The 22,414-nt window shown below is 41.9% G+C and overlaps 1 protein-coding gene across 7 annotated transcripts in view; it reads left to right on the top strand.

Annotated features, from left to right (window-relative positions):
- The window catches only part of CNPY1 (canopy FGF signaling regulator 1), a 92,848-nt gene extending 72,642 nt beyond the window's left edge, over positions 1–20,206 (top strand). For 2 of the 7 annotated variants that reach the window (XM_031936100.1, XM_023225498.2), the window contains 3 exons: positions 12,267–12,470; positions 14,235–14,331; positions 18,231–20,206. In XM_031936100.1, coding sequence (XP_031791960.1) covers positions 12,267–12,470; positions 14,235–14,331; positions 18,231–18,268 — 339 coding nt within the window. In that variant the 3' untranslated portion in view covers positions 18,269–20,206. Of the gene's footprint in view, positions 1–11,233; positions 11,677–12,266; positions 12,471–14,234; positions 14,740–18,230 lie in introns of those variants that run through there. The other 5 variants (XM_031936104.1, XM_031936102.1, XM_031936101.1 and 2 more) reach the window with 5 other exon arrangements.
- The last annotated feature ends 2,208 nt before the right edge of the window (positions 20,207–22,414 follow it).

Here is a 22,414-nt window from a genome sequence, read left to right as displayed (position 1 = left end):
CTTCCTTCCTTCCTTCCTTCCTTCCTTCCTTCCTTCCTTCCTTCCTTTCTTCCTTCCTTCCTTTTTTTTTTTTTTTCTCATGCCTCAGACTCGCAAGTAGCTGGGACTGCAGATGTGTGCCACCACGCCCAGCTAATTTTTATATTTTTAGTGGATGTGGGGTTTTGCCATGTTGGCCGGGCTCGTATTGAACTCCTGACCTCAAGTGATCCGCCTGCCTTGGCCTCCCAAAGTGTTGGGATTATAAGCGTGAGCCCCCTCGCCCAGCCAAAGGGGAATGTTTCATACCCCAAATTTAGAAACATAACCCCCTTTCAAGAGGTGGGATTAACAAACATAAAGATAACCTTTAGCCAAATGCACACAGTGTCAAGAGGGAAGACATTTAATGTAATCTCCAGATTATTAATTTTTAAATAGTGAAAAAGCTTTGTTCAAATGATTTTCCAACCAATTACTTGATTACGGCAGATATCATCGCCCCGGTTCCACAGATGAGGACACTAGAAGACAAAATTATCTCACATCTATCTACTTTTTAAAAAATCAGCAGGGGCCAAGACGGAAACAAATGACATGAAGGACTTAAAAGAGACAACTGCTGTAATCCCAGCTACTCGGGAGGCTGAGGCATGAGAATCGCTTGAACTGGGGAGGCGGAGGTAGCAGTGAGCCAAGATCGCACCATTACACTCCAGCCTGGGTGACAAGAGTGAAACTGTCTCAAAAAAATAAAAATAAAATAAAGAGAAAAAAGAAAAAGAGACAACTGTACATAAACAAGGCGGCGGCCCAGGGACTCTGTATAAGAGGGAGGCTGCCGCCTGGCGATTTCAGACCCAGGCCACAGATGCTGGGAGGACAGGGAGCCCTTCACTTTGTCCACTGCTGTATCTTCGTGTCCGGCAGGACCCTGGTGCAGAGTGCTCACTCCCAGCAGGCGCTAAGAAATACCCTGGGACCTCATGTGGGTCCTCTTGGCCAGCACAACGAAGCTCATACTACCTGTCCTTCTACCACGGGCTCTCGCCTCCAAGTGGACAGGATAAACGAGAGCCAGAGGTTTCAGAGGAATCCCAAACCATGAGCTGCCTGCTCCTCTTTCGAGAGGGGAGCCCGCTACAGAAATTCCCAGTGTGATTTGGTTTGCAGCTTAGTTTATAGATGTCTCTGTCTTAGCTGAGTGCTCTTCCATTCCTCGACCAGAAATGGGAGCATATGGGAATGTATACCTCCTTCCACCTAGTTACCCCAAATTTAGGAATAGGTTCCGCAAAAATAATTCTACAGGAAAAAGGGATACAGAAATCCTCACAGCAGAGTTATTGACCATTTTTAAAATGTGGTCAATACCCCAAATGTCCCAAAGTCAAGAAGCTACGAATTCTTATTGAGCACTCTGTTACCACTAACTATGGATATGGAGGCCGTGTAATACCACGGAAGTGTCTGAATTCGGTGTGAATATGTGGCATGGAGGATAGAGAATGAGAGCTACATGTGGGTGAAGGCTGGAAAGAGACACTTCGATCTGTCAGGATGCTATGATTGTGAGTTCATTGCTTCCCTTCACGTTTGAATTTCATTACTTGAGTAAATAGGCAAACAAGACAAAAGATTTTATTTAACCAGAACAGTATTAACGTATTCATAGTCTCTTTTTTTGCCACTGATAACAGGTCAGGTTTGGATTCAACCTGTTCTTTATACTTTGCACCCATTTTTCTTCTTTCTTTCTTATTTATTTGTTTGTTTGTTTGTTTTTGAGACAGGGCCGTGTTTCATCACCAGGTAGGAGTGCCGTGGTGTGATGTCTGTCCACTACAGCCTCAATCTCCTGGGTTCGGGTGATTCTCCCACTTCAGCCTCCCAAGTAGCTGGGACCACAGGTGCTCACCACCATGCCCAGCTAATTTTGTTTATTTTTTGTAAAGATGAGCTCTCACTATGTTGCTCAGGCTAGTCTCAAACAAGAGGTCAAGGGATCCTCCTGTCTTGGCCTCTCTAGTGCGGGTTTACAGGCACGAGCCACCACACCCAGCCTGCATCCATTCTTTCCAGTCTGGCAAAGATGGTATGGACCTGGGATCCAGGAACCACTAGGCAAGCAGAAAGACACAGGTCGCCCCTTCCCCGGCCCCTGGGGCGTGGTGGCATCTTCAAACGCTCCAGGTGTTCGCTGATGACTTGCCCTGTCTCTGCCTGAAGTGATGACATGTCTGGTCACAGCCTATTCAAAACTGGGTATTTCTTAAATGACAAAAAATTCTGGAGCCAGGAGAAGATGCAGTGTCTGAAATGTCAAGTGTTGAAACCCATTTCTAAACTGAAATTGGATTTCGCTCTAGAATGATCTGAATTTGGTGGGTCAGAGAAAACACGACCCCTTTTTCTTCCTGGCATTTCTTCCTGGATGGTCCGGCAGGTATGTGCCTGCATGGAGGGAGCATTCCACCACACAGGCTGCCTGTTCCTGAGTAGTGGAACCCAGTCCCGCAGGGTGAGACCTCGGACACCACTCACCCACCTGGGGAGTGTGCTGCAGATGACCAGAAATGCAGGAGAAAATAATGACGTGAAGGATCTACACAATTTTGAGAAAATGTCCAGCCCTGTAATATAGTAAAAGATCTTACTCTTAAGACAGGTGCCAGGAACCACTAAGACGCCATTTACCATCCTTCTCTGCTTCCTTGGTTCTCTTTGAGTGCCAGTGAAAAGTTCATTCTAGAGATCTAATTGCTTTTGAATGCACCATACGGTGTCTTACTAAATTCAGCACTCAGGACACTGGGAGTGCCTGGCTCTCCCAAAGGTGCCGTCTTTGCACCTTTTGGGTCTGAGAATGGAGGCATTTTCTTCAGCTCATCCCAACATTGTGTGGAACAGGACAAGCCTGTGAACCAGGGTCTCTCTGGACTAAATGGTCCTTGCTCCGATCTCTGCTGCATGCTTTCTAGATAAAGCACAAAAGCAGAATGTAAAACAATCATCAGGTAAGTACCGTCTTCCTCTTCCTCCTCCTCATCTTCCTAACCCAGCACTGCTCACACTTGGCTGTGCACACAAATCACCTGGGGCTCTGCATGACTGATGAGCTCCCACGGGAGCCATGCTGCTGGTCCCGGGACCACACTTTGAGCACTGTGGATCTGGCCACCCCTCCTGGCAGCTCCCAGTTCCTGAGAGGACAGGAGGAGAAGGATTTCGGCAGAAAGAGCTTCACAGGAAAGCTCTTCAATGCACACTGGCGTGAAGGGACCAGTTGGCCTTGCTTCTGGGCCATATGCAGGACGGTGTCCCCCCTCCTGCTCCCCACCTGTAGGGAGAGGACAGAAATCACTGTGCTGGTTCAATGCGTGTCATTTTAAAGGTGTTTAAGATCTAAGACGATGATGGCTATCAGAGATAAAGTGATAACACTGCACCTTTCTGTATCCCATCAAATGCTTTGAAGGATTTTCCAACCAATTACTTGATTACGGCAGATATCATCGCCCCGGTTCCACAGATGAGGACACTAGAAGACAAGAAAATGTGTGAATGTCCCCGCCCATGGCCAGTGAATGAAAGTGAAGCCAGGCTAGCATTCAGGTGTTTGGGCGGACCCCGAGCCCAGTGCCCCCACTTTGCCGTGTTGCAGGGCAAATTCAGATGACCAACCATTTTTGGCACACGCAGGTGCAGCCCTGCAGGGACCTTTGTGTTGCTCGGCGTGTGGGGTGGACCTGCTGGTCACTTCTGCACGGTGTCTGGGCTTCCTGGAGGTGGAGTCACCTGTTCTTGGTGAATGCTCAGATCCATGGGCGTGGGCTGCAGCTAGCAGAGTATGAGGCAGGAGGATGTCATGCTCTGTGACTGTGGATACAGCCGTGGCTGTGTAACAAGTCCCACAGACAGGAGCCACTAACAATGGAAATTCATTCTTGCACGGTTCTGGAGGCTGGAAACCTAGGAGGATCAAGGTGTCTCAGGCCTGGTTTCTCCTGAGGCCTCTCCTTGGCTTGTAGATGGCGTCTTCCCTCTGCGTCCTCACATGGCTGTCCGTCTGTGCATGTCGGTTTCCTAATGTCCTTTTCCTATAAGGACACTGGTCAGATTTGAAAAGGGACCACCCTAATGACCTGATCTGATCTTAATCCCCTCTTCAAAGATCCTATCTCCAGATACAGTCTCATTGACCACCCCAGTGACCTCATCTGCTCTTAATCCCGTCTTCAAAGGCCCTATCTCCAGATAAAGTCCCATTCTGAGGTCCCGGGATTTAGGGCTTCAACATATGGATTTTGGCGACACGATTCAGCCCACAGCTATGGCCCTACTTGGTCATTTGTGGAAGGCATGGCACGTGCAGCAGCTGCTGCAGAAGTTGATTAGGAAATAGAATGCCTCAAGGACCCGCAGCCATGTTTCAGCTAAGGGCCAGGGTGGTGGAGACGCCAATCACAGCAGTTTCAGCCCATCTGCTGGCCCAGCAGAGGCAATGCCCGTGACAGCTCAGCCCAACCTAAGGGCTTCCGGGAGGGCTGCTGAGGATCTAGGAGGGCGAGGAGGCACCAGGAGGGAACAGAAGGTGGCCAGGCAGGACCAAGGGAATGGCCTGAGTGTCACCCTGGGCCCAGAACATTCCTGGATATAGCACACTGGGTCTGAGGCATTGTGACCCCAAGAAGTAGACTCCTGCTGGGCCATCCCCAGCTTCCCAGTCAGCTGAGGTAAGCGTTGCTCCTACTGGGTGACCGAGCATTCTAGAGGCACTGGGTGTGCCCCAGGCTGGGGTTGGAGTCTTCTGTGTGGGTTTCCGTTCAGCTTAGCCTGTGACTCCTTGGGGACACCGTGTTCCTCATCATACTTCAGCCTCCTCATCTGAGAGTTTCTATTGAGGTCCCCGCGGTTCTGCTCTGGCTGTCATCCTGTGCCAACCCACTCCTCACTGGCCAACCCTGAAACCCTGGGGTCCGCACTTGGGCAGTGGGGTTAAAACCTCTCATTCTCTCTCACTGAGACTGTTGTTTGGCATAGATCAAGGTCAATGTTATCCCAAAACGTCTCGAACACTGTTAGTGAAACAACATGACTGATTTTTCACAGATGTTCTAGCCATATTCTGCCATCGTTCAGAACTCTTGGGAGCACCCCACCTGAAACTGCCTTCTGGGTGGACACCGTTCTTTAACTCTTGTCTCCCACGGGGGTGGATTTGACTTTTGAGTCGCTTGTTTCAGGGAATGGTCAGTGGTCAGGGAATGACTCATCATCCAGTTCATCTGTCCCTTCGAATCCTGGACACGGAGTGAGTCCTCCTAGCCCTGAGGTCTATCAAGGGACAAAGACGCGGCAGCAGCTGAACAGGGTGCATGTCGCGCTTCAATCTGTGCCAAAGAGGAGGACGGACGCAGACACGCGTGGATGTTCATTTGCTCACACAGGTGGACACACACCTGGAATGTTTCTCGGGGGAGGAGAGCTGGGGGCCTGACGTGTCTGGGGGAGGGAGGAGCCTTAGTTTTTACTCTACCCCTCTGTTCTTTTTGTTTTTGCTTTAAAGAAATCAAATTGATGTATTACTTTTTTCCATTAACAGATGTTTTTAAAGAAAGAGCTGTCTTTCTAGCCCCTGGGAACCAGAAAGTGAATGCTCATTGAAAAAAGGCTCTGCCCTCCCCGCTACAGAAAGGCCCCACTTCATCCCAGTTCCTGACGAATGCCGTCTCCCTTTCCCCAGCATTCCTAGTCAGCAGCACAAACCTGCCCAGAGACACACCTCCAAGAAATCCCCCAATCCCCGCGTTTCCTCTAGTTGACTCCTCAGGCAGCCTGGTCTCTCCCTCCACCCTCTCAGTTTGTGATTGGACATCAGGGACTCACTTCGGGCATCTGGGATGCACAGCACAGGCACCCTGCAGTCCCCAGGTCCCTCGGGTGGGGGAGGTGGACTATGTCTGTTGCAGTGGGTGAGGCATCTCCCATGGCGGAAGCCCAGTGCCCTGCCGCAGCTCTCCAGGTGTGGCTTCAGACATGGCCTGGCGGTCTGGGAGGTGGAACAGCCTCTTGTTCGAATCACCAAGGCCTGTTCTTAGGATGTGAAAGAGCTCCTGGGGGGTGGGGCTTGAGACCAGGACGAGGGTGTGGAGACCAGATGAGCAGGGACTCCCCTGAGGTGTAGCCCTGTGCACTGACCGCAGGTCAGGAAGGGTCAGGAAACCCTGAAGCCCCTCTGCTTGCAGCGGTCTCTGCTTTCCCGGAAGCCATACAATGTTTTCTGGTTTGCTTGCCAGAAGCCAGCTGGCCCCTTCTGCATAATCCATGTGTGTGTACACATCTGTGTGCCTGCATGCATGGCGTGGTGTGTGCGTGTGTACAGTATGTGTGCGCTTTCACATCTGTGAGATGAAGCATGCAGAATTTCCTGACTCATCATCCAGTTCATTTGTCCTTTTTCCTCTTAGATATCGAACATTTTATTATTTTATTTTATTTCTTGAGATAGAGTTTTGCTCTTGTTGCCCAGGCTGGAATGCAATGGCGCAATCTCAGCTCAACACAACATCCACCTCGCAAGTTCAAGCGATTCTCCCGCCTTAGCTTCCCGAGTAGCTGGGATTACAGGTATGTGCCACCACACCTTGCTAATTTTGTATTTTTAATAGAGACGGTGTCTCTCCATGTTGGTCAGGCTGGTCTCGAACTCCCAACCTCAGGTGATCCACCCGTCTCGGCCTTTCTAAGTGCTGGGATTACATGTGTAAGCCACCGCGCCCGGCCAGACGTCTAACATTTTATAAGGAAGTCTTGCCATATGCCTGCAAGTATTCAGAAGGCCAAGTTGGGAAATGCCCCAACAGATTCCAAAACTAGGACTTTTCCCCTTTTCTAGGTTGGGGAAATGTTTTGCAGAGGTGGTTCCAAACAGATCATCACTCATCAACCATTATGTTCTCAGTAACAAGACGGTGAAACATGCAGCTCTTTGTTGGGCAGAAAACTGTAAAATAAGGAAACAGATATTGAATTTCAGTGTTTAGCTCAATTGATGACAAAGGGTTATGTTATCATTAATTCATGTTTATTGGACTTCCACTGGGCACACGTTCTTTTTCAAAAATTTTATTTTAATTTTTATGCAGAATCACGGAAGGGTCTTCTTTTTAAACGTCGGAATTACAGAAGTGTATTTGTCTGACATTAGACGGAGTTCAGTAAATATTTGTTGAACGAATGAACAAATTCGCATCATGCTCCATTTATGCTGCAATATTGTTACCTCTGCCCTTTTAGGTACTCTCACTTTCTCCTCTTAGGAGATTTTTGAAACCAGTAGGAGCCCTCTGAGCGGTGCCCACCGGAGGGCACAGCCGAGAGGTGCAGTGTGAATTGGGCGCCTAAAGTCCTTGCTTAGAAGATTTTTAACAGAGGTTAAGCTCATGGTATTTATCGTGTGACAGACTGTATTTCTTTTCATTCTACCTAAAATGTTCAAAATTAAAGGGTTTATTTTTTAAACTGGCAGAATGCATTTTAAAATAGGAAAGCAAATGCTAGTACCAATTTTGCATTTAATAATAAAAGGAAAGTGTGTTTTTTAACTTCATAAAGAATCAAATTGTTAGATGATTCCCATTTGGAAAGATCATGAATGTTGATGCATTATGCCTTTTCTTTTTTTTTTTTTCTGTTTGGTCACTGTTAAGCTGAAAATAAGCTCCAGAAATTAAAAAAAAAAAAATGAATTCTGGAAAAATATCCCCCCAAAATCACATTGTTCTTATTTTATTACTCTTTTTTTTGAAAAACCTAAGCATATATGTTATTGGTAAGTGTCTGTGAGTAACAAGAACAGGAACACTTACTTGCAAACTATTTTAAGTAAGAATGACTTATTTCACTCTATTGCAGGCAACATTTAGGTATTACTTTCATTAAGTACACTATTATTTGTAGCAAATTGTACTGAAACATTTGTGTTTTCCCCCCAAAGTCTTATGGACACCACACATTCACCTGTTTAAATAACAGAATTTATGGTGGCTGGAAGCACTCCTATTAATTCTGTTATATGTGGTTTTGGCTCCCTAAATAATGTCTAGCTAAAACCTCTCTTACTACGTCCAGATGCAATTCATTTTTTTCTGATATACAGAACACTGGAAATGTATCAGCCTTTATTATTCCTCATCGAAACGAGCGCCTTTAGATTTCTAATTATATTGTCTAATAAAACTAAACAGTCAATGCTATTTGCATATTATATGAAGAAGTGTCATACAACAAACTCATAGCAGTCAATTAACATAAAAGCTAATTATATATCTCATCAGCTTACAAGAGTTTCTGAATTCATGCTTCCCCTGTTGTAGCCTAGAGCAAAGGAGCTTTGAAGTTTCACTTCTAAATATTGACTTTTAACTAATATCACCAGTGATTTCAATTTTTATGGATGAAAAGTTAGTGATTAAACTAGATGCAATATTGCTACAATGCAATTAAAATTTTACATTAACTAAACCTCCAGAAAGAAAATCTTTGCTACAATGTGAAATTAATTATCAGTCACTAAGCAGGTTAAGTACTGGTTTCATATCTGAAGGACACTCCAAAATAACGATAAAGATGAGTGAAATTTATTGGAGGTTGTCAGACTGTAATGGCAGAGACAGATATACCACAACGACAGTTTCCACTGTAACATAATTGTGTTCCTGCTGATTGTGACAGCTATCAAGCAAGAAATTTACTACAAGATTAACAGAGACACAGTAATGAACAAACATGGAGGCATGCTGTAATTGGCCGTTATTAAAGCGTTATCATAGCGGTCTGTAATAAACTCCCTAGCTCTGCTTTTCTAGAGAAGTCAAAGTCAGAACTTTCAAGTACTTTTTTCCACTCTAAAGTAGGGATGTGGGTATCCCCCCACCCCCATTCCATTGCTCACATAACAAGCACAAGGTCAGAAGAAACGTAAAAGGGGAGAAATAGGCACTACATTTAGGAAGTATAATTAAGAGTTATAGGTGGGTTTGAAATTTAGGAAAAGTTAGGATTTACTTGGAGTGCTTGGGGTACTCTAAGATAGCAATGAAATTATCATGGATCATTTTTCTACTTATAACTTGTACCAAACAAGTCCATATGTAAAAGCAATGGCAGATAAGAAAACTGTGCCAGTGCGTGGGTTTTCTCTGGATACACAGGCCTTCTCATTCATATTTTAATGAGGTTAGTATCTCTGAGACAGTCCTTGGAGGGCAGAGACAAGGCTCCCTAAGATTACAATAGGAGGTGCTTTATTGACAAGTACTATTCAAAATCTTCACGGTATAGAAAGACTTCGTTTTATTCCACTTGTCCCAATACTTATTGGCCTCTTATAATCAAAACATTTTGAAGGGGGGGAGAAAAAAGCCCAGTTATTCTGTGAACAGTCTTTAAATGTACTCATCGTAGTTCAACTGCTTAGAATCATTTTAAACTCTAATCATGTACATTTGAATAAATGTATAAAGAGCTGTAATGCATAGCATCTTTTTCTTAAATATTTTCTCAAAAAAATTGATGCTTTAGCATTTTAGGATCAAAATGTTTCTTAACCTTCTGCAAAAATGAGCTCCACTCGTGTCATGCTGGCTGTTTTCCCTTTCCTTTTTTTAACCAACATCCTAAGGTAGTGTCTCCGAGCTAGCTGCCAGCAAACATTTTCTACTTTTAAAGGATGTTTACTTTAAAGGGCTAACGAATCACATCAAAAAGCCAGTCAACCTTCATAGACTGACAAAATTATAGAAATTCACACATTTGCACCTTGCCGTAACATATTTGTGTTAAAATAGGCAAAACAGTAGTATATTCAAACATGTCAAATTACACTTTCAAAATAAAAACAATCCACTGGGAGGTGGAAAGTTTTAACATGGGGAACTGTTTCCAAAAGGTGCAACCTAGGAAATGAATCAAATGGCCCGCAGAAGTAAGTTGTGGAAGGCCTTCCACACAAACATCACAATTTTGCTCAAAACTTATATGCTCAGCAATTTTTGCAAATAGCTCACAATGTTCTGTGAATTGAAAAATTAGTTTTCAGCGTGGCCTCTACTCAACATGAATTAGGTGGTGTATTTACGATGGAGTTTGGTGTTCTAATGGAAGAAAGGCCTAAGTTTCTGAAAGCCCCCGGCATCAGACCATGGTTCCTCCTGGCTCGGTCCCCATCCCCCCAAGCCTCAAGTATGTTTACTTTTCAGATGGGAAACCAGACGGGGGGAGGGAGGAAGGGAAGGAAAGAGCGAATGAATTTCTTGATTACAGTTAGATATTTTTTAATGAAAGAGTCTAGTCTTCACTTTCAGGTAAAATGCTACTCTGTTGACATCCAGAAGCTACTATGAATATATTGTATATGTATCAGCTAAGGAAATAATACTTAAAATACATGCATCACAGAAAAAGAAAACCTCTATAATCTTTCCGCTAGTGATCTGTCTTGATTAAATCACATTTTAAAATCTGCCTCTGCATTTTATAGTTTTTCCAATGATTAATATGTGTTTATTTGTTTCTGTAAATTAATAAAACAGATTTTCGGTTTTGTTTGTTACTCTACGTATTGTGTGCATGTTTTACAACTTAATCAATGAAAATTAATGAACGGCATAATTAAAGCGTTAAGTAGAACGCAACTTGTGTTTGAAATGCGCACTTTGAGCCGCTTAGGCTGCAGTTTTTGAGTGCAGACATTTTTAGAGATTAAAACATTCATGAGTTTTAAAAACGTGGTATTTGAGTGATTAGATGCATGTGGTGGTATATTCTATTAAATAGTTCATAAGCTATTTGACTTCTGATTCGAGTGCCTGGGCCTTGAGAGCAGCTCAAAATCAAGCTCCAGTGGAGTCGTGGGGGAGAAGGAGGGATGTTACCTGTGCACAGGGGAGGCGCAGCTGATAGTTAATCGGCGGCTGTATTTCTCTGGCGCATCCTCTTCCCAAGTTTCTTTTAGAATGTTTTGACAAACTGGCTTCCTTATTGAAACGGGGGGCGCCGGTGGCGATGCGGGGTGGTTTGTAATAGAACCTGGGTCTAAAGAACACAGGCGCACCCTCCGCCCGCGCTTTCAAGGGGACGCCGCCGCGCCGCTGATGAGATTTGTGGCCAGATGGCGGTGAAGCGCGGAGACCCTTTGTGCGCCCCGAGCGCGCCTGTGAATGTAGCGCGGTCGCTGGCACCGGAAGGGTTCATACTGCGCCTGAAAGGGGACAATGGAGGCTGGATAGATCAACACTGCAGAAATCGAGTTCATTTGTGATTCAGCCCCTTTCACTGCGGTTGTCATGCAAACTTCCTACTTTGATCAGCAGAGGGTGGAGAGGGAAAAAGCCCGCAAAGGCCGCGGGCTGCGGCGCGGTCCGGCGCCCTTGGCGGCTCCACGCCCCCTTCCGGAAGGAGCCGCGGGGACGCCGCATCCTGCACCTTGACCTGTCTAGACGGCCCCGAACGTTTTGTCTCCGTTACCAAGGGCGAGGGGTGCTCTTTGACCCGCGCCCGGGGCGGAGGTGGTGGCCAAAGGGTCCAGCTGAATCCTCGCCGAATTCCGGAGGGAGAGGGGCGAGCGGGGACGTGCACCAGCTGTTCCCAAAGAAAGCAGCCCAGGAGCCCGCCTGGGAGATGGGGCGCCCGTCCGTGAGCCCCTTCCTCTCCCAGCTCCGCGTCCACCCCAGGCCGGGCCATCGCGCGGCTGCAGCGCGGGGGACGCGCAGCCAAGGGCAGCCCTGGGGTGGGCCAGACTTTGGGCCTCCTCAACTTCTCCCCGACTAAGGGGGTCTGAAGCCAGCTGAGCGCGCGCTCTCTCTCCCTGTCTCTCCCTCCCTCTCCCTGTCTCTCCCCTCCTCTCTCTCTCCTCTCTGTCTGACAAGTAGATGGATAATAACTGCCATTTTCTATGCGTCATGCTTTTTGCTACATGCTCAGTGACTTCTAAACATGATTCTATGTAGAGGTATAGTTTCTAGTTTGAATGTATTTTTTTCTGTCCACTTTGAAATATATGCACTTTCAAAAAACTAGAATTTACGCCAACCCCGTAATGATGTAAAGCAGGTTGTTGTTACATTGTAATAACAGTCTACGGTACCGTCTACTGTGTCTGTGCTAAGGAAGTGGCACACGTTTGCATTCATGGAGAGTGTGGCGTTTCCGTGTGGACTCGCAGGAAGGTCTTTGAAGTAACATTAACATTAAGACAAGTTTCCTCGCCCTCTCTTTCTTCTTAGATCCCCCTAGCCCAGTCGGAGGCGTTCCTAACGGACCTTTTGGAGAAAGTCTGTGAGCGAATGAACGACTACAAGCTTGAGGAAGACCCTGTGACGAAGGAGAGAACTTTCAAGAGATTTGCTCCTAGGAAAGGAGACAGAATATACCAAGAATTTAAAAAATTATATTTTTATTCTGATGCTTACAGACCTTTGAAATTTGCGGTAAGCTCTCTTCCTTGCAGATGAATCGTATGATCCAGAAACGTGTTTTTGGAACTCTTTTTTGTTGTTTACTACTCCTGTTGTAGTTGAGTTTCAAGATATGAAACATCAAAATGCACATTAAAATGTCATCTGCTGACTTTGTTGTCTTGCTGCTTAAGTGCTCACCATATATTTAGTGACTTGACTTTTGAGACACCTAAGGGGTTGTGGCAATTTGTGGTGGTCAATGGACACGTTTCAGTGCTACTTTATGGAAGGTGCTGTTCACAAATCCCGGGGACTTGAAGACACAGTTTTGCACAATGCTTTGCTTAAACCATTTGTGTGGGGACTCCGGAGTGGTCTCGGTGCTGGTGCCAGGAAGGTTCTCTCACAGGTTTCCACGTAAGGAATCAGGAGCTGTGGTTTCCAGGTTAAAAGCCAAATTAAAATGAATGTTGCTTTCAAATATTTACAGCCAAATGCTAGAGGGAGAGTGATGCAACCATCTCTTTTTTTCTAAGGCTTCACAGAGGAGGGAGAATTGGATCCTGAGTTAATTCAAGTATTCTAGCCCAAGCTAAGTTAAACAAAGGCTTAGGTATCATAGTGGGCTTGATGTCAAATTTCCTTCAGTATGATGTTGATTTTTCATGCATGCTAGTCTCTGGCTTGCTAGAATATGCTTGGCAAAATACATTGCAATATATTTCACTTTAGTCAATGCTGTTGAATCAGACAAAGTGATGGGCAGTCCTGTTTTAAAAAATGTATTATTAAGTTCAGACATTGGTCAGAATATCAGGCCTGCTGAAACCTTGAAATAAGGGCTTTAGCCGATTTTTAAAGATTTTATTTTAATTAGAAAGTAAAGGCAATTGTCAGGGTTAAAAGTGCCACAGAATAAGAATGGCAATGAATCAGTGCATTTGTATTTCACAGGTTTGAAGTAGGCAAAACCTGTGAAATTTAAATATTTTAAAATGCCATTAAAAATTTTTAGAGTCTTGCTTAATGAACTCAGAAAATGATTTACAAGTCTCTAGTGAATACCGTTGGGTAACTTCACAGCTCCTAAAAGTATAACCTGGTAGTTCTTTAACAAAGAAACATACTTCAGTTAGAATTTAAGATGATCAAATGCGGGGGCATATTTGAGCACCCTCTTCTCTGAAAGGTCAGTGTTCCCCCCCCTTTTTTAGTGAAGTGAAATTTTGGATGGATCTCTAAATAGTGTGAAAAGACACTTCCCGAAGTAACTGTCAGGTGTGTTTTCCACAGTGAAACTGAAGATGGGCCTGTTTTGATTGCTGAGAAGGCTTAATTGTTTTCACACTTTCAAACCACAAAATGGATTATTATGTTAAATCTCAAGGAAACTGGTTTAACCATTTCGAGGAGCTGTGGTCTTTTAATTTTTTTTTAAATTTAAAAACCGTTAGACTTTTCAGCTCCTTAAATGGGAGGCCCATTTCTTCCTATGACTTCCATTCCAATTTAAGGAAGTGAAACATGCAAAGAATGATATTCCTTCCTCAGCCTCCCACATCTTCCAACACAACTCATCATGTACTTAAGCCCCAGGAAAATGATGCAATTAACATTCTGGGAAGAGGGTTAATCCAATGCAATGATGTATTAAACCAAAAGGGCGAATAAAAATGGACCACCTTGGTTACATGATTTCCTATGTGTAGCTAATAAATTGTTGCAAAGTCCTTCCTAACAAAGTGCCCCGCCAGTGTGCGTCTATCCACATATCTTGTTATTCTGTTTCTACAGTGTGAAACTATAATAGAAGAGTATGAAGATGAAATATTCTCACTTATCGCCCAGGAGGCACACTATCTAGCTGACAAGCTGTGCAGTGAAAAATCAGGTACTGTGTCTGATGTAACATGTACTCGCTGCTCGCACACCCTCTGTCTCTCACTCAGCCTTGCAGCGTCTTGTTTGCAAACCGAGCCTCGCTGCCTCTCTGCGACCCACAGCTCTGACACAGGATCCCCCGTCTCCGCTGAATCAGAAACAACAGCATGTGAGAGAAAACAGATAAACAGAAACCACAGGGCTGTATGGCCTTCCTCTTTGTACTTTCTTTCCTCTACACGTTAAGTGAAATCAAACATTCTTGATTTCCAGTTGTTAAGGAGAAAATTCTTGTTCAGCATTAGAAGACTCCCAAGTACTTTCTTTTTAAGAACTTTGAGAGAGAGGATTTTTCCATCCTGGACCAGGGAAGGAGCCCCTCACTTCATGGCTTGAGTATTTGCTACACCTGCAGAAGGTGCGGTTTTTGTTTTGTAAAGAACTTTCTAAAGTTTTTTTTTGTTTGTTTGCTTGTTTGGGCGGGGCGGGGGGGATGCTGGATTTTTTTTTTTTTTTCCCAGGTTCCATTCCTGTATCCACTTCTTAAAAAAATTTTTTTTCTGGCTCAGAGGATGGAAAACAAGTTAATTCTTAAGCATATACACACACTCAGAAGCTGGAAAAAATTAGCAGAATTGTATTTATAATACACAAAGTTGAAAGTGGTGATCACTGACTCTCCACTCTGTTGGCTGCACGTAGACCTTCTAGTCCCCTAACTGGGATGCTTGTTTAATCCATTTATAAGAATGGAGTACACAGTTGTGCATTCTGTTTGGATATCTTTGGGAAGAAATGAGTGAGTAGATATGAAGACAATGATTTAAAGCCAGTGGGGTACTTTTAAACAATGTGGAAGTTTGAGACAATTAGCATTCAGCAGTTGTTTACAGTGAAGTATAGAGTACACCTACATCCATTATATCAAATGTAGTGCCAAAGTCCTTAAAATAACCGCTACTGCATATTTGTAGATAAATATTCATGTCATCAAAAGCCATTAAACAAGAAGTACACAAATCCCCCATTAACAGAACAAGTAAAGTTTTTTTTTTTTTTTTTTTTTTTTAACTCTGAGTAGATAATTGGGTTGTTTCCTGTTTAAAATCCAGTTTTAATGAAGCTTGCAAAAGAATACAGTGAGACGACGCAGTCAGGATTATTCAGGCATTTGGCGTATTTTTCTTTGATGTTGGAGATATACTATAGAAATGTGTGATGTCCATAGCCACAACTTCCCACAGAAAATGTTTTTAAAGTGTTTCAAACAATTCAGAGATGTATGTAGGCATTCAGATATAAGCAAAAATGTGATGAACAATATTTGAAACGTTGATTTTCCAATTTTTTCCTCATAGAGGACGTGGTCTATGACAAACGCAGATCCACTGCTACATGGGCCCTCTCTCAGATGCTCCAGGAGGACTAGAGAGGGTTCTAGTAACTCGTCCCAGCAGTGGTCACCCCGAATAATAAGATCCTGGGGAAAGACTGCTCCCAAGTTTGTCAATTTGACTTAATTTCAATAATCTTAACTACCTTTCTTCATTTCTTCTGCCTATTTATAATTGGAATAAAAATTAACACTAACCTTGGGAAGATGCAAGCCTAAAGAATAAACCTAAGATAGGTGCAATTTTGTGAGGATAAAATGAAACCTGATTAGATAATTTTTAATTGGCATTTGATTTTTAAAACACTGATTAAGTCCTTACCACTATGAACAGCAGTGTTGGAAGTAAAAGGTGTGAAAGATACTCAAAGGTGCAAGCCATCATTGAACCACAACGTAGTGAAACAGGGTGAGTCCTTTCAGGTAACGTTTCTTCCTGAATCATATTTATGGATGTTCTGAACCACTCATAAGTTAAAAACCGAGAATAAATTACTCCTAGAAAGGGACTAGACCTCCCGCCCACTCAAAAAGCCCTGCTGTTGAAGTGAGTTAATACCACAATAACAAGGAAGAGAGTTTCTTCAAACTGAACAATTTTTGATAGAAAAAGCTCAAGCAACACATCAATGATAAAAACTGTGATAAGCGACTGAAGCAACAGAGAATTCATGCGTCTTAACACATGAGGATGGTTTCAGACAACTGAAGGATGAGATGTTCGTATAGTAGAAAACTCCAGATGCACTGGTGCCTAAAAGAAAACACAAGGACAGCCACTTTACAACCAGAATATGACAGTCACACTCTGCTTTGTGAAGGCGATACTTCGCCCTGTGATCTTGCGCTACAGCTTTGCTGTGATGGATTCTCCAGAGTTTAAACAGTGTCTTAAAGACGTGACTCTGTGTGTGTGTGTGCGTGTGTGTGTTTTGGAGGGTATGGAACTGCACATTAAGCAATAACTATTTACTGAGTGTATACTAAGTGCAAAGACACTATGCTGTTAAAATATTCACACGCTGCTTTTAGGAAGATAAATATTTAGAAAATAGACATTGGTAGAATCAGAGGTTTTATTGAAAGTTTAGTTCCTTTCTACACTTCACATACACCTTGTTTATATAAGAGTTTCACTTTTTTTCTTCTTAACATAAATTATTTCACTTTATTTATAATAATCACATGTTGGCCAGTAAGGGCACGTTCACAGACTCTTCAAAATATTGAAGTTCTAACATTCACCCATACACAAAAATAAGTGGGGAAGAATGGAGAAAATATATATGTCAGATTTAAGATGATTGTGTTTGGATGAAAATATAACACATCACTGAGATTTTCATAAACATTATGTGTCATTTTTTTGATGAGTGAAAAAAATCTCAATGAAAGGTTATAGGATCACAAGTGAATCTGTGACTGCCACTGCAGTTTATATACTGGATAGAATAAAAGTCATCAAATGTACTCTGTTTTTGGAGTGTGAGACAGAGTAATAGGGGGCTATTCCTCAGATAATCTCTTTTTTTCCTAGGCAAGAAATAAAGGCAAGTTCATTAGATGTTCTTGGTGGAATATCTTGGGGCATATAGCCCAGACTTCTCCAGAATGTCATTTTGATGTCTTGGAGTCAAAATGATTAAAATCTTAATGTGCTATAGGGTCGTGATGAAAAGTGCAGCTCTTTGCCACTAAGGTATGGAACAGAGTACTGTAGCTTAGAAATGAATGGATCTGCTAATACTCATGGAAGTATTTGTTCAATAGGATATGTGATGGCATAAATAAATGCACAAATATATTCTGTATGTATCACTTCTGCTTCCATATCAAACCTTAACAATTGAAAGCATCATCACTGATGAATTTGCCACATAACAATTTTGAATGCAGCGTATGAAGATGAGATCACGTATCTAGAAATGTTGAGCCTACATTTAAAGTAAAAGATTTTTCCCTTTTTATGTAGACTTCTCAACACTAATGGGAATGTTAAATTCTAATATGTAAAATAATTACTTTCAAAGGCGAGCATATTTTTTAAAAGTTATGTAGCTAAACTAATCCATAGCCTTTTTCAATAGAGTTTGCATTAATTGCTTCCAATTGGAAAAGTAATATTACCAAAGTATCTGGTTGCTTCTGTGGTCCTTGGATTAAACGCCAGATGTCCTGTGCCCCTTACAAGCTGTGGAATATCTCTAAGTGGAGCCATGGGTGAAATGACACACTATCTTGGCCTTGCTTTAAAATCCTCCAGCCAAAAAAGATTGGAATATGAGGCAAGAACAGCAGTGTTGATCTTTGTCGAAGTTGGGTTTGGGGTGCAGGGGAATAGATTACATCCTTCTTTCTGCTTTGGGGTAATTTCTATAATAACATTTTGGGAAAATTTCCATAATAAAAGGTTTTAAAATATGCTTCCACCAGAACGATGTTTTTGCATAACGTAAATTACTTAATGGGCTGGTGTCTAAAGTAATAATGATGCTATCTAATTTTTTTTTTTCCAGATCTGTGTGAAACTTCTGCTGATCATACTGAGCTCTAGGAGGTCCGTGCTGCTAGTTGTAGAGAGGAGTAAAGTCACACCCAAAGGTCAATGTCTGCATTTTATGTTTGCATGTTATCTTTCATGATAAGAAATTTTGTCTCTTGTTTATACCGTGTTTGTCTCCGTTTATGATTTATTTCGAAAATCTGTTGTTTGACATCATGACAAACCCTGAGTTTTTTTTATAGGTGAAGCTGAGGAGTACATGAAACTTAAATTAACCTTTGCAGATTTTGATGAATCAAGCTTGACAATAAAGAATTTAATTCTGTATTGGGGGAAAAGTAAAGACATTTCATAAACAAAATAGGGATTTCTTAATGTATGCTGTTTATTTTATAACAGTGTATGTGCACATATACAAGTGCAGTAGCTATCTGATAAGAACTGGATTTGAATTCTCAAATACTTGATTGCCTATAAATTTAAGGAAATACATGGCAACAAATTCAAAATGTGGTCTTCTGAGTGAGATATGGCTATTGGTGAAAGAAACAAACTCACTTTTTATCAGGAATGAAATTTAAATTTTTAGAAACCACAAGTTTAAAAACTCATCTCTAAAGTTTAGTGGAATGTGTAAAAACTAATTAATGCTTTAATTTATAGTAAACAATAATTGTATTGGCCTCACAAACACCAATCTGAGTTTAAATGGTTTAGAAAGTTGATTTATTATTGCATTATGTGTTAAAAGGTGACGCTAGTGATTGTGTTTTGTTTTGCTCCAAACTCTTCTGGTTTGTTTGTTTTTCTTCTAAAGGTTTTTTTTTTTTTTTTTTTGACTTACATTTAGCGTGTTGAGTTTACTACTAAATAATTTTCCATTCTTCTACAGGAATGGAAAGAGATTTGGGACCTGGTGGGAAATTATCTTTTGACCACACTTATATACAAAGTCTAGTAATAATCACTCCCGAAAATTTCTTTATCTCTGTTAAATTTGCATTCAATGGAATCTGACTTTAGTGATGAAAAATGTCAGGGTATAGTCTACACCAGTTTCTACAAAGAGATTCTCATTGTCTTTGGTGACAATCAAGTGGGTAGGATGCTACACATTCTGCCTGGAAGACCTAAAACTCTTTGCCATATTGTTAGTTGCTTAAAAAGCACATTATGTGTTTAAATCATTCTCCTGACTCTTCAGCAGGAAACAATCCTTATATTTAGGAAAATTTACCAAAGCTAAGGGGAAGGGCTTTCCATGCCCCCTCCCCACCTCAACTCTGATTAAAAGTTAGTAAGTTAGTATCACTTAATTATTTGGGTGCTTTTTTTTTGTCTTGTCTGTAGCTGCTTAAGTATGATGGCTCCTGACATAAGCCAACGAACTCGCACTCTAGCTGACACACGATGGAAATAGAACTGAATAATAATTAACACTATTTTCCAGTAGGGTAGGACAATTGTTATTTAAAACATAGTCCCTATAGCTTTATTTAAATGTACCTAGTTAAGGTTAATTTGGCATTTAAAGTAGTAAATCAGGAACATTCTCCTAACTTGGGTTTTCTTGGGAAATGGACTAAACAGGAAAATTATTCCCGAAAACCTGGTGACCTTCACAGGAACATGGTGGGAACTGTGACTCTAAGTAAGCTTCACTGAAAAATGTTAACAGTTGTAATTGTAGAAGTGTTGCCAAATTTGTTTTCATACTCTCATTGATCATCATTAAAAATTCTCAAATGTAGACAATACTAACACTAATTATAGAAATTAAGAAAATGTGGACTCCTGTTTGTGACTAAAGGGACGTGGGGAGGTGCACCTCCTGTCACTGAGGGGTGCCTTTCATTGACAGTGATGCTTTGCTTTGAATGGAGAGGGCCGGGAACCTTGACTTACAGCGAATAGCTGAGGTTTTGCTAAATATGGCATTTCAGTGTTTTTCTTGGGTTTCCCATTTAAAATAGTCTTGTGTCTTGTAAATTTTTAATATCTCATGACTGGTATATTTTTTCTTTCCAGAATTTTTTTCCAGATCAAACTTGCTAAACTCATGTAAATGTTTGTAGCTTATGAAGTTACTGATTAGACCTGTATTGGTGTGATAAGGCACAAGCCACTGGATTTCTCATAGCTGCAGGAAGTCTTAGGCTCCCCTGTGGGTCACTGTTAGATGCTGCTGCTTTTGCTTGTGAACAATGAGATACAGTAGCTCCTCACTTTAGCATCCTTCTAGCCACCTCGGTGCCTTGTAAGTCACATTTATTGACCAAAACCAAAATAAAAACAAGTCATGGGGAGGAAACAAAAACAAAATAAAAGAAACAAGGCAACGTTATGATGTGAGAGAAACGTTTCTCAGAATTGATGAAAAGCGACCTAATTCTATGTCCAAAAAAAATCCCTGGAGAAACACGGGGTAGGGTGTGTAATGCTTATTAAAATAATGAGGAGGCAAGACCCATTTGAGGCTGGATGGTTTCAAATTGTTCTCTTATGAGATGGTTGGTTTGGGTCTCCATGAAGACATGTGAACCTGTTCTCATAAAAAAAAAAAAAAAAAAAAAAAAAAGACCAAATTGGCTGAGATGCCCAGTTTATTTTTTGTGATGTGGATTACTATTTGCTAAGAACAAGCCAAGGACAAGGAATCCGTTTTACTGAGGAGTGGAGAGTGGGATTGTGCTGAAGTCCCAAACAGGAAAGATCAATACTTTATTTACTAAGACAACCCTAAAAAAAATAGAATCAATAGCTGGCTGTGCTTTTTTATCTGTTTCTTGGCTTAGGTTGGTATTTATTCACATACGTAATCACTTTATCTAAATAAAAAATGATAAACTATATATCAAGCTTAAAATTCAGATTGTCATGGAATATGAGAAAAGCCATTCTTTGATGTGATTCTGTGGCCTGTTTTAAAACTTGGTACGAATTTGTGAGGTAATCTTAAATGTGCTGAAGCTCACACAGTAGGATATTGTATAGTTTGATACCAAGACGCAATTAACAATGATACGAAACCATCACACTATGAATGTACCTGTGAGATACAAGTGTGTTTTTATTATGATTCCCTAGCTATAATTTAATTCCCCTTTATACGTTTCTTAAATTCCTCAGATTAGTTGCTTTTAGACCAAGAAACCAAGTGGATAAAAAGATCAAATGCAATAAATGAAATGGAATTATGGAAGTCGTAAAAATGTACTGCCCTTACATGACCTAGGGAAAGATACAGTACATGATATTGCTCTCATGCGAAGTTTAACTTGTTGCCCCTTCCCCTAAACGTGTGTTTGCTGAGGAGAGAGGCTCTGCTCTTTGTAGTCCACTTTTCACGATCTGCCCCACGGGCAGGAGATGGTGATGATTTTAATATAATATTGGCTCATTCACTTGTGGCGTCATCACCAGAAACATGGGGCTTTGCTTCAGAAGGACAGTTTGTGGAAGAAGAGTCTTGGAAGTCACATACAGCTCTCTGCCCTTCCAGATTCTTCAGGATAGTCCAAAAATTGATGGATGGATAAAGAGATAAACAGATAGAAAGATGGAAATGTAGATACATGCATACAAACACACACACACAGACATACAAAATAGAGAGGACACAGGGAGGTTGGCTAGAGCTTCGAATTTCCAGTGTGGAGATCTCAGGGCAAAAACAGGGTCTTTATTTTTTAAAATTCCTTAATTAAAGAAACATTCCTGTGCTCCTTATCTTGGAGAATTATCTCCAGATTTTCATGAAAGAAAAAAAATTACAGTGGACATAGAAAAGATTCTACCCTCTGCCACAGTAAGATATTCGTAAAACATATTTAATCTATTATGAAGTTGCTGGAAAACAAAAATGCCTTGAGGCTGCACTGGAACTAGCATAGACTCTTATAGTGTGTGTCACGCTATGGAACATGGATTTCAGTAAACCACAGATTAAATAATTTCCCTCTAAAGCATAGTAGCACAGAGTAAAAGCCCAATACAGTAAGGTGAGCAGTTTGATAGAGAGTCCTGCTCCCTCAAAACCACAGGGCAGGGGGAAGTTCGCAAATCATGAGCTTAGTGAATCCAAGATGTGACCCAGAGGGTCATGGCCTTCCCGTGGAGCTGATAAGGGCTCCAGTAACTTTCTTCTCCTTTTGGGATTGTTAACACACCAGTGTCTAGGGAAGGCAGGTTATGTAC

This window comes from Piliocolobus tephrosceles, chromosome 8 (assembly GCF_002776525.5).
Source record: "Piliocolobus tephrosceles isolate RC106 chromosome 8, ASM277652v3, whole genome shotgun sequence".
Lineage (NCBI taxonomy): Eukaryota > Metazoa > Chordata > Mammalia > Primates > Cercopithecidae > Piliocolobus > Piliocolobus tephrosceles.
This window is presented reverse-complemented; position numbering and strand designations above follow the sequence as displayed.